General features: G+C 39.2%; 1 protein-coding gene across 2 annotated transcripts in view; it reads left to right on the top strand.

Moving 5' to 3' along the window:
• The window catches only part of atg5 (ATG5 autophagy related 5 homolog), a 29,485-nt gene extending 19,375 nt beyond the window's left edge, over positions 1-10,110 (top strand). For both annotated transcript variants that reach the window (XM_079895098.1, XM_079895099.1), the window contains exon 8: positions 9,622-10,110. In XM_079895098.1, coding sequence (XP_079751224.1) covers positions 9,622-9,758 — 137 coding nt within the window. In that variant the 3' untranslated portion in view covers positions 9,759-10,110. The remainder of the gene's footprint in view (positions 1-9,621) is intronic.
• Positions 10,111-13,606: the final 3,496 nt, after the last annotated feature.

The raw sequence follows: 13,606 nt of genomic DNA, 5'->3' as shown, positions 1-13,606 counted from the left end.
AGCACAGACGAGCACTGAACACTATTGACCAGAACATGTCACCGCTGTCTTATAAAGACCTCAGGAACTGTGGACACTTGTGGAGAAGTTCAACATGATGATGAGATGATCAGTGTAACTCCACAACAACTACAGAAATGTCTCCGCTAACATTCAGAAGCTCTTCCTGAGTCTCTCCGTAAGGCTGCACTCGCTACTGGTTATTCTGGGATTCTGGATGAGGGAGATTGGCCTGTTCTGTTATTGCCGGAGTTTCTGAAGCTTGTGTAAAGGCTCCGCCCTCTTCTGAATGGAGGCGGAGCTAAAGCTCATTTGCATTTAAAGGGACACACACTAAAACGGCGTGTTTTTGCTCACACCCATAACACTGTGTCCTAACCAGACGCAATGCGATATTTCAGAGACAAATAATTAGTCAGTCCACACTAGACATGACGCGACTGCGAAATGCGTCGAAATCAATCAAAACCCACAGCCAATCAGAGCACCGTGTGGGCGGAGTCTCGCGGCGAGTGCATGGTACCAGAGAGAAATCTTGACGGCACTCGCAAGAAAATGGATAAGTAGCTACATAATCAAATTCACAAATATTACACCATTTAAACATTATTAAAAATACATAGGCTGAGTTACTAAAACAGTCTTTGTCAAAGAATACACTTGTTTGTTCACAGTTTGAACGTTCTTGTTTCCATTTGTTTAATTTCAAGATCTGAGGTGAATTATCCACTGTTGCTTTTACAGCCACAAAGCTGGAGCACTAAATGATGTTCAGAGTCACATGACACGCTTTTAACATTAAATAAAGCACATAAACAGCACCTGAGATTATCATCGCCACACTTTGTGTTTGTTGTTGCAGCGCGACGTCGCAGAAAAATAGAAACCGTTTCTACAATAGAATCGTCACTTGTCGCCGTCGCTGGTTAGGACAAACACTCGATTAACATGGAAAATAACCTTTTATCATGTGTCGTGGCTCGTGTAGTTAGGACACGGTGTAAAGGGGCAACTTTGACAAGCTGTAATAAATGATCTGGTATTTTGAGCTGAAATTTCACAGACACATTCTGGGGAAACTATAGATTTATATTACGTCTTGTGAAAAGGGCTATAATGTCACCTTTAATCTCTCACGGGAGGTCGTAATCAAAGATTAGTGGAGGAGACAGTAGAGGAAAACATCTGGAGATAGACGGAGGAGATGAGAAAAGGGAAATGAAAGGAAAAGACACATGAGGGTTGCATGAATGAAATCCACAGCCAAAACAGAGGCGGTGTGTGTTCCTCCTGATGGGAAGTAGATAAGCAGACAATAGCCGTGAGGAACCCAGCACATCTGTGTCTATTCAAGGCCTGATGCTTTGTCTGTAGTCGGGTTGAAGAGAAAGTGGCACTTTGTGTTTTGTTATTGCTCTGCCTCTTCCAGATATGTGGGATTAGCTTTGATAACAGCTCATGGTGTCGAGATTACAGGGAAATACATCTCGACTTGCTCAACCTGGGAAATGCCTTTTCTGTCAGAAGATTAGGGTTTTGATTGCGCTTATGAACAAGGAGTAGTTCACTTCACAATTCAAATGTCCTGATAATTGCCCCCCCCCCCCCCCCACGTCATCCAAGATGTTCATGTCTTTCTTTCTTCAGTCCATATGTTTTTTCCAGTGCAGTTTCAAAGTCTCGACACGATCCAGCCGAGGAATAAGAGTCTTATCTAGACAAACCAGCGGACATTTTACAACAAAATAAACATTTATACACTTTTTAAACACAAATGCTGGTCTTGCACTAGCTGTGATGCGCCACACATTACGTCATCAGGTTGAAAGGTCACGCGTGTTCCGGATCAGAAATGTAGAGTAGAGTGAAAAACTCAATCTCATTCTCCTTCAGCTTCAAAATCGTCCGACATCGTTATTTTACCTTTTATTTATTTACTTTTTGTAAATGTTCTTACACCTACATCACGCTTGACCTTTCAACCTGATTACGTAATGTGTGTCGCATCACAGCTAGTGCAAGACCAGCATTTGTGGTTAAAAAGTTTATTTAGTTCTAAAATGTCCGCTGGTTTGTCTAGATCAGACTCTTATTCCTCGGCTGGATCGTGTCGAGACTTTGAAGCTGCACTGAAACTCACATCTGGACCTTCGACCCGTTGGACCCCATTGAAGACACTATATGGAGGAACATCCTGGAGTGTTTTCCTCAAAAAACGTAATTTCTTTTCCACTGAAGAAAGAAAGACATGGACATCTTGGATGACGAGGAAGAGAGTAAATCATCAGGAAATTTATTTTTTTACATTTTATTATATTTGATTTCAGTTTCTGTACTATGCCTCCCTGAAAAACTAAAAACACTTTATTTAATTTGGTTCATGGTTCACTTGTATTTATTTGTGCTATTGCTCATTTCTTTATTTGTTCGTATTTTATTACTGACCGTTTCCTTGTCTTAAATAATGTTTGAAATTTATATTAGTGAGTGTTACTGTTTTTGCTGTGGTATTTTTGTTAAAACCATGAGCAAAAGTGTTCAGTAGCCTGATGAGTTTTGCTCTTGCTATTCAGCTGCAACACTTTTTTTGTTTTTTTTTGGAAAATTAAATTTTTTCTTCCTTATTGGAATCAAAACCGGGAATCTCTAAGAATGGGAATTGATAAGGCCCTACTTCAGATGGTCTCAGTTCATGTGTCATTGGCTTGATTAATACCTCATCAATACACACATGAGTAAATATCTACTTTTTGTGACTTTAGACGTCTTGTTTTATCAGCAGATGTAGTTTTTCTGTGTGAAGCTTTGGTGTTTTAACGCCACAGATGATGACTTGCAGTCCTGTTATGTTTGCAACAAAATGGGGATTCCCACAAATAAAAATAAAGAGGATTTGCAGACAGACTGGCTGGTGATGCTCGTCTCAGACGCCCAGTGGAATGGAATCTGTTGACAGATTTTATCCATTTTGGGGGTAAAAATGGAGACATGCTCAAATGTTTCGGCCTCTCCTACGCCTTTCACAATAAGATAAAAAAATTATATATATCGAAACGGCAATACACGGTAATCTAAAATTTCCCTTTGTTCTGCTGTAGAAGTTGGTCAGAAGAGTGAGAGGTTTATAGTGAATAAGAGGGTGTGTGGTGGTATTGCTTCAATAAATGAATTGCACAGAAACCCCCCGCCCATCATCCCTTCATATCAGCCCACGGGTTCAGAAAGCTCCAGCTGGGCCGCCCACCTCCATCACACGCTCTCACACGCTCTCTTACCTTCATAATGTGGTGAAAAATGGGGTTAGTTACTCAGAAATGATCTAAACTCTAGATTCTGAGGTTAGAAATCAGAGGGCTTTTCATAAGACGACTTATAGAATATGTAAGTCATGAGATATCGTGTAGTTTACACAATGTGCTAATGGATTTTTATCAACATTATTCGGTTGAAATGTACAGTCAAAGCTAAATGTATTCAGACACCTTCAACATTTCTCACATTATCAGTTTATTCGCTATAGTTTAGAAAATGGTAATGAAATATGAGCAGAACTCAGTTGATATTTGACTGGTTTTGTCCGTCCTTCTGTTAGACTGTCTCACACATGAATTATGTTGAATATCTGTCAGCTGTTAAATTTAACTACACAATTAGATAATACCAGTTTAGCTCAACCAATCACCAAGCAATGCTTCATTGTGTTCAGTCTGTGTGTAAAAAGAGCATTAGCAATTAAAGAAAACACACTTCAGCAAAACATGATCAGCTCAAAGTGTCCCAATCATTTCTGGTCCCACATTTGTATAATTGTCACTGGTAGTCTCTGTATGAAGAGTTTTTGGGTATAATATGTCACAGTTTACTTTATTTTGCTCTCCTCACTTACACAACTGAACTATAGTGTCCTGCACACACTAGTAAAACAAATATAAAAAATGATATCTGGTGTCTGAATAATGTTTGGTTTGACTGTACATGAATCTATAAGGCAGAGCATATATACCTTTAGGTCTTGTTTTGAATTACTGTATAAGTTTTGATTTAAAGGGTTAGTTCACCCAGAAATATATTCTGTCATCATTTACTCGCCCCTGTTGTTCCAAACCCGTCAAACTTTCATACAAATATTCACTGTCTCAATTAATGTTCAGGAAGTGTTTTATGTCATATATGAAACGAGTTGTCCGAGTTCAGGTGTAATTCCTAAATATTTTGTAGTAGCAATAATGACAAACCAGTTCGCTTAGTGTTGTTTATGTGTCTTTGTGGTGTTTTTAATATGCTTTAAGACAAACCATGTGTAAGTTCATAAGTCGACAGCATTGCTGAGTATTTCCTCCTTAAAACTGCAGTGAACCAAAGACAGTCTCAAAAACACGCTTTGAAATCGCTGGTGTTTCTGACGTCACAAACTACCTTGTAACCAATCAGATCAACGTGTGATCGTCAACCAGTGGATCTCTGAGCTGAGTGAGTGAGTGAGTGGAGGCGGGGCTCATTTGCATATTCATAGAACCACGCATACTAAATGAGGCAAGGGTGTCGAGTTACACTCAAGATATTTTAAGGCGTTAAGATATTTTTTTTCAAGGAAAAAACTTTTAAATATGTCATTTTGGTGATCAAATTAAATGATTGACTACGGGGGGACTCGAATCATTCAACAAGACAGAGAATTTTGTATATTAAATGTTTACAGTATTTTATACAGTTTTGTGTAATGTCAAGCTGCGTATTCTTTCCATTTAAAATAATAATTCCCCGTAAGGTCAGCTCTGCACAAGGAGGATGTGAGGAATATCTGTGACGGAAGCTCTCATTGGCCCATGTGATCGTCTTGACTCCGCCCCTCTTCTTACCTGATTATTGGTTTATTTGCCACACCTGTCCTCCCTCTTTCCCTCCTGATGTCCCTGTGTATTCTCCCTGTGTTCTCAGATCGTTGTCTAATGTGCGCTGTGTTTTCCTGTCCAGCTGTCGGACATTAATAAAGCCTTTTCCAAACCGGACACTGAGAACTCTGGGATTTGGCTGGTTTTGGTTTCGACTACTGAAGTTAACGTGACAACATTAGCGCCAGCAATGCCAAGGTCATCCCAGCACGTATGGTTTATTAATAATCCCGGCGCACAGGAGACCGTGCCAGGGCTTTCCTGTGGGCGCTCCTCATAACCGATGAACTAGCGAGTTGTGAAAATAAAAGCAAGTTGTGTTCGTGTTTACTATATGAGTTTGTTTTTGAATTCCCCTCGCATCATTCTGAGAGTGAGAGTGGGGACTCACCCACCTTACACACACACACACACACACACACACACACACACACACACACACACACACACACACACACACACAGAACTTCAAGGAATCAGTGCCTCCTGCTCATCACTCTCACACTCTCTCTCACACATAGACACTCACACTCTCTCTCTCACACACACACACACACACACACACACAGATCTTCAAGGAATCAGTGCCTCCTGCTCGTCACTCTCACCCTGTTGTGTATTCCTCTCGTTGAGTCTGTTTGTGTCCAGTTTGTCCGATATCTATAAAGCTCTGAGCTGTTCAGGGTTTCTGAGATCATAAATCTCTCATGGATTCTTTTTTCCATTAATATAAGTGTGTCGCATAAGTGGGCATGGAGTCAGTCCTGTTATGACGTGGAGGTTCTGCTGATGAAAGAGTGTGTGCTGGTGTGTGTAAGGGTCATCCAGTGTGTAGTCATATGTGCCTGTGTTTCGGTGAGTCCCCTGTTCTGGGTGTGTGTGTGTGTGTGTGTGTGTGGAGGCGTGTGTTTTTACTTCTTCCTGTTGAGCTGAAGACCATGAGACTAAGACTAGCTGAAGGACGTGTGCCGTGAACACCTGCCAACACGCTCGTTAGAGGATTTTATTAAACCCTCGTTAAATACACTATTGTTTTCTAGCATTGTTCATGGAAACTTTTATCATCATCATCAATTATATTATTATTTAATAATAACAATCATAACCACCTCCACTAAACTCAGAGACAACAACATATTCTTGCAATTACCAAAATTCATCTACAATAGTGTTATTCTAACGTTCATTTTAGTTTTATTAAAGCAGTGTTAATATTTTGAATGGGCTTTTATTTGTATATTTTTTGTTTTCATGTTAAGTTTAGTTTCATTTTTAGTTATTTCAATATGATTTTGTCTTTTTTTTTTTTTTTTTTTTTTTTAATTGCTATTTAGGGTTAATTAGGGTTAATTCATTTATTTCCAGTTTAACTTTTTGCCATGGTAACATTTCTAATTTCTAATTTTCATTTAGTTTATGTTCTTCAACTGATTTATATTTTATTTCAACTTCATTTTAATTAACAGAAATGTTTCAATAGTTTTAGTTAGCGATAATAACCTTGATCTACAGTGTGATTTATCTACAAGTATTCATTACTTTAATTAGCTCATTGTTTCTGACTTAAATTATTACTTTTAATTAATACATTTTTAGTTAACTGTGATTTTATACATTTCTGAAAAACATAACTTAGACAGTTTCCTCTGATAACAGATCACTGTAAATTGTAAAGTGGACTCATGCATTTTCTGTAAAGCTGCTTTGAAACGATGTGTTTGTGAAAAGCGCGATATAAATACATGTGAATGCACAAACACACACATATCAGTAGGTAAAAAGACAGATAAGCAGCAGTACAGGACACATAGACAGTGGGGTTTGCCATTAGAAATGCATGTAAAAGATGAAGAGTAAACACTTTTTTTGCTTGTTTCATGCAGAAATATAAAAGCAGTTGTGTTGCTGCCCTCGCTGACAGCTCCGGCTAATGAAAGCGTAGATGATGCATGACTGTAGTTCAGGGTAATTGATCTGACAGAGGGAAAGCTGAGGCCGTGCCTTTTTGACCACTCGTTTAATAAACAAAAGAGTGCATTATGAGGAGAAGTTCCTTCCTGCGCTCGTTATCAGTGTCCTGAACCCCTCAGCCCTGAGCTACAGCTCATCACACACTGATAGATGACGAGTGTGTGTGTGTGTGTGTGTGTGTGTGTGTGTGTGTGTGTGTGTGTGTGTGTGTGTGTGTGTGTGTGTGTGTGTGTGTGTGTGTGAGCTACAGCTCATCACACACTGATAGATGAGGAGAACAGACCTGATGAAGTGTGTGTGTGTGTGTGCTGTTCAGGACTCATCATAGGGAGATCTGTACAGCGAGATCCTGCGTTTATCTGAAGGTTTTAAAGGGATAGTTCACCCAAAAATAAAAATTATCCCATGATTTACTCACCCTCAACTCATCCTAGGTGTGTATGACATTCTTCTTTCAGACGAACACAATCTGAGTTATAGAAAAAATGTCCTGGCTCTTCCAAGCTTTATAATGGCAGTGAATGGCTGTTTCTGTTTTGAAGTCCATTAAAGTGCATCTGCCATGATAAAGGTGCAAGTGCACATTTATGATGGTCTTTTTGGGTGGACTGTCCCTTTAAGGGCCAGAGCGCTGTGGTCGGCAGTGATCATCAGTGATGTAGTTGTGTAGTGTTGAAGGTCATGCTGATGTCTGAACCATCACTGGCTGTCAGACTCAGACTGCATTAGCCGTTTAACCCCGCGGGTCAGCAGGCTAACGGTATAATGTCACCGCCTCCAGCGCTTCCTCCAGCTCTACACTCGTCTGCAGCCGGTGTGTGTACACATGCTGATGATACAGCAGTAATGATCATGCTGCGGTTTCAGAACGGCTGTTCGTGTACTTTCCGCATGTCAGGGTTTGACTGTGTGAAATGTCAGAGAGGACTGGATGAAATGATCTGAGTAGTTCAGGATCATCAGTGCCAGCATCAGAGTCGTCACACACTTACAGTGGTGACGTACAGGCTCACACTAACACTCTAATGTGTTCATTTTCCACATTCAGCTGCTCAACATCATGGCGACTTTAGCATTTTCTTGAAAACCATTGAGCTGTATTAAATGTTTAAGCTACAAAATATCTCTAAAAGTTTTATTCTAGAAATAAAAACATAAAACGCACTGATTTTACGGTTATATTGTTATAATGCCAGCATTTAGATTATTGCAGAACAGTTCCCGACACCAGCATAGGCCAGCGACTCTGTGTTTCCCAAAACTGCAGCATTTCGTGTCAGTATGACGTGCAGACTCGGATCCTTTCATCTCTAATACTATATACTTTTATAAACATACAGTGTATATATGTATATTACAGTTTTATTAATATTCTGAATTTGCTTTTATTTTTATATTTTAAGTTTTCACGTTAATTTTTGTTTAATTTTTAGTCATTTCATTCTGTGGTTTTGTCTCTTTTTCTAAACATTGAGGTTTAATTATTTTTTTTATATCAGTTTTAGTTTTCATTTATTTCCAATTCATTTAGTGCTTCAACTTTAAATAGTTTCAGTTCATTCCCATTTTTAAGTTTTATTTAGTTGGTTTTTCAACTAATATTTATATTTTATTTCAGCTTTACTTCCAATTAACATAAATGTTCAATTTATTCTGGGTCAGTGTCAAATCAGCCAAACTTTGGAAAGTCAAATTATTGATTTTTTTTTTTTTTTTTCATTTTTTTTTCTGAAGAAAGACACAAAAAATAGGTGAAAATTGAAATAAATCTTATTTGGAAAATGTACCTCCTCTATAAAATATTGGAATTACTTGGTACATATTTGACATTAATATTTTGGCTTGCTTCTTCTTTTTTACATGTGTTTCACAAGAAAAGAAATGATCAGAATCTAGATGTTTATCCGGGACCTCCGGCTGAGACGGCATGAGCTTCAGTCAGTTCCCAGTGGGATCAACAAGCCTCACCCTCTTATTTGCTCATTTTTAATATTCCATTTCACTCTGAAAATACACCACAGTACTGAAGTCCGTTTCAGCTCCGGGCTGTGCAGAGTTGATGAGAATAAAGGTGTGCTGTGTTTGAAATCGCATACTATAGTAGACGAAAAACAGTGTGTGACAAAAGAAGTATGAACAAATTCACAGTTCTCATAAAAGAGTGGGTGAAAAGTACCAACTTCTTCCAGATATAAGCTGAAGTGTGTATTTGATGGACACTTTAATATCCCATGAGGCCACAGGAGAGGATTAATGAATGACTTTGGATTTTTTTAATATTAAATGAATGTATGAAATCCAAGTTTTATAGTGATAGTAAATATAGACTTTATAGTGTATATATAGTGTAGAGCGCAGGGCGATTACAGGATTACATCCTTCGCTTCATGGGAGTGGGCGGAGCTAACGAGCTCTTGTTTCAGCTCTCTGATTGGTGTACTTTTCTGCACAGCATCATGGGTAATGTAGTTTTTCACTAGGGCTGGGTGATAAATGATATCTACATCAATAATGATGATAGCGGTGACGTAGTTAATCTGGTTCATTTCTTTATTTTTTCTTTTTCTGGCTAGTAGAAGTTCTGAATGTCCTGTAATTTAAAGGTTTAGTGGCCAAAAGTTAATTTCAAACCCTGGTTACTATGGAAGTTTCCAGGGAACATACAAGCTTTTCTTGCTTTCCTTCCATTTCACTTCCCTTGATGCTTAACTGTGTCCTTTCCTCTCCCTCCTCATCCTCCTCCTCTTCCTCTTCTCAGACGAGCCGAAGCGGTTCCAGGTGATGGTCCACGGGATCGAACCCCTTCTGGAGACGCCGCTCCAGTGGCTGAGCGAACACCTGAGCCACCCGGACAACTTCCTGCACATCAGCGTCATCCCGGCGCCCAGCGACTGATCCCGGCGAGAACAACACCGGATAGAGGATCTGCACACACACACACACACACACACACACACATCGAGAAGCCTTACTGAGAGTTAACTCTCCCGCTCCCTCTCTCTGATCCCGCTAACACACGCTTAGACTCGCTCATCCTTCACCAGTGTCAGGAGGAGTCCCGGTGTTCACCGAGCCGCTGAACTGCAGGACCGACTCGATTATTACAGGGACGAATGTAGGAGATTCACAGAAACATGAGGAAGTCATGAGTGTGTGTCTGGGTTCAGCTCACAGGAGGCATTACTGTAGCACACACACACACCGGTCACCTTCGCTTCATTATCTGGGAAACGGCTGTCACTCGTTTAGAGACTAATACTGTATCAAAAGCCAAACAAGCACATCGACATATCACACTGTTCCCCAGTAACCTTACAGTATTCTCTTCTTCTCTGAGCGTGTATTTACCCCCTGCCTTGAGCCTGTGTGTGTGTGTGTGTGTGTGTGTGTGTGTGTGTGGGATGTGGGACTGTAGACGACACACAGCTGACTCTCATTATTGGTGTGTAGGAATCGGTGAGTGTTTCCCCCGGAGCGAGACACACACACACACACACACACACCGCAGAGCTTACGCCACTTCTCGGCAGACTCTTCTACACAGAGACGTGTGTGTGTGTACACACTCTCAGATGTTTAGATCATTCCTCGCATAAGTACTGAATAAAGATGCTGCGACCCGTCTCTACTACTAACACGGTTAAATCATAACTGGTTCCAGTGTGCGTGATTGCTTTTCTGTCTTTGCTAGATTCATTTAAATGCATTGAATTAAAACTATTTTATAACTATGACGTGTTTCTGTGTTTATTACTCAGATCTCTCTCACAGGATCTCCGTAATCGGTGCAGACACTCACGGTGAAGCATTGCTTGGTGATTGGTTGAGCTGTATGTTATTGGTCTTATGAACCATTCATCCATGCTTGTCTCCTTTTAAAAAAAGGCATTTTAATTTGTTAAAATATCATAATTCTAATCTTCTGGTGAAACGACGGACTAAATTTTTAAACCCGCACCTTTTGTGAGTCGACAGCAAACTCTCTCCATCTGACGTCCCTATCGTACATGCTGTCCTTTCTAATCACGTTTCACTCAAATGTGAAGAAAACATCATTTCTACTTCAGTTTTATTACAACTTTACATTCCAGTGATGAGTCCAGAAGGAGATCCTGAGAAGCGTAACCTTTAACTCTACAGTAAACCTCCGTTAGAATTAACTCTTTTTAAAACAACCATTTATTTTTTTCTTAGTGTGAAGAATATTTAAAAAATCTATAGAGCATTTTTCCACTATAAAGAACGTTTTGTGCAATGGAAAGATTTCATAGATGTTAAAGAATCTTCATTGATTCCCATAAAGAACCTTTATTTTTAATATGATATCCATATTTCATTCATCTCGAACTGATAGCAGAACTGTGTGGTGTTGTCACAGGCCAGCTGCTCATAATAAGCCAATATTACACCTGTCTATCATTCACACGATTTATTCATTCGTGGCCATATAGTGGCCATTTTGTACTAATTTGTTTCCTTGTTTTAATTGTGTCCACTGTCTAACTAAAATGAGGGATGAAATTAAGTTGTCGGATCCGGCCCGTGTGGAATCATGAGTACCGGATGTGGGCCGGATCTGGGCCGACTCTATGTTGCTGTCTGGGAAATGTTTGATTAATGGCCACGATATCTTTTGTCCCCTCGCAGACTCCGTACTTCCAGTTCATTATTCACACTGAAAATGTACAGTCTCGCTGAATGCATTGCATTCAATGACCAAATGTATTTTTTTATTTCAATGAAATGAATGTACTATATTTTAGTTCGATAATGGTTTTTATTTAATATTTTGTATTTTCAGGGGATTTTACGCTACTCAATTAATTTTTTTTGTGTATTTATAATCAATTTATTCACTTTTTGAGCACAGACCTAAGAATTAAATGTCCAACTTAAACTGGTAAATCTTGAACGCTTTAGAGCGACAGACTTAAGTTTGATCTCTTTTCAAAGACGACACTCAGCAGATTATTGCTGACGTGAGAAAAGTTTTAAAAAGAGAACTTAAAAAAGTAACAGAATTTTGTTATGAAAAATGTGAAAAATACTGTTTTCAATTTTTACATGAAATATATTCTCAAAAATATGTTTTACTCTAAAACTGTGAGAAAATAAACAAGTTGTGCTCCAGATGTTCGGCTGATATCTCAGTAAACGAGCTCTCAGTGAGAGTGTGTTCGGCTGCAGTACCAGACGCTTCCACTAGAGGAACTCCGTCTCCATTCATTAATGACCACCAAACAGAACAAATGTTAGTATTTAATTTTCAGGACCATTGTGTATATGTGTGTGAGTGTGTGCGCATGTGTGTGTGAGTGGTCTCCGCACAGGAAGACGGGTGGGAGGCGTAGAGAACATCAAAGTGAAGCCCAGTTCTCTTCATGTGTTCATTAAATAAAGAGCTGGTCGAGACTCACTGATTCCTGTAAACCCGTCACTTAAAGATCACAGGAGCCACTCTACTCCTCTGTCATTCTCCGCAGACATTTGTTCTGCCGTAAGAGCAGTAAAAACTCCTGTCTTCATGTCCTGCATCTCGTGGTTTCCTCCATGGGAAGCTGGTTTAGTCCTGACCCTCTTTGAAGTGAAGTTAATGAGGTTCATGTCTCGTATGTGGGTCTGTATGCACATTACTCTCGCGTCCTCACTCCCCTACACTGGCTGACTGGATATAAAAGTAAAACTCAAGGCCATAACTCAGCTGAGTTATACGAGGTGTCCGAAGACAACTTTCCCTCTGTCCGCAGGGAACACCTGGAGCTGAGAGAGGAGAGGAGGATCTCTCTCTTCTCATTAACCTGAGCCCTAATGCACAGGTGCCGACGGACCCCGGTGACGTCACTCAGCTTGTGTGTCCTGTTCAGTTTTCTCTCTTTTAAAAAAAGGATTTTATACTTTGATTCACTTCTTCCTCTTTCCTTCCTTTTTCCTGTTTCCTTCATTTGTTTCCTCAGTAGGAGAGAGCGGGGCACAAACTAACGCAGCTGTAGTTGCACACACTCGTTTAAACACTTCCACCACACATGCTAGCATGACCAAACCTAGAGTATTTACTGCCATATCAACGCTATAAGGAGAAAACAATACGCCACAATTCAAAAAAATGTGGAAGATATCACTGAACATTTATTTATCCATAGCAAAAGTAAAAGTAGTCTTATGTTAATTTTTCATCTGTTTTTTAGTGTTTAGACAAATCTGATTTTATTTTTACTCTTATATCTGTAATTTAACAGTTGATATAGTTGTTTAATGCTGATCTAACAGCAGAAACACTCGCCGGGTTCAGGCGGGGCATGTTGTCTCACTGCGTCACAATGAGCCCCTATTAGAACTATGATATTCTGTTCTATACTTTTATGAATTATCGAGAAACCATGAGAAAAAGGAGAATAAAGACTGAGAGTCAATGTTCAGAAATCATTAATTATTATTATGTTTTGAGCTATTCTGTATATAGTTGTGTTTTTCTGTTTGTTGTCAAAAAATAAATAAAAAATACCATTATTTTATATGAAAAAGTTAATTATTGTGTTTTATTGACAACATATTTTAGTTTGTCTTGTATATTTTTTTATTAGATCAGATAACATTTGAATCTGGCCTATGGTCATGATATAATGTGCATGTGATGGGGCATGTTGTCCCATTTCATTTCCATTCTTTCAGGATAAATCAAGAAAAAAGAAGACACTGTATTAATGAAACAAACCCACATAATTGTACTAGAAATGTGGGAAATA

This window comes from Squalius cephalus (genome assembly GCF_949319135.1).
Source record: "Squalius cephalus genome assembly, chromosome: 15".
Classification (NCBI taxonomy): Eukaryota; Metazoa; Chordata; class Actinopteri; order Cypriniformes; family Leuciscidae; genus Squalius; species Squalius cephalus.
Note: the sequence above shows the minus strand (reverse complement) of the source record. Positions and strands in the feature narration are given on the sequence as shown.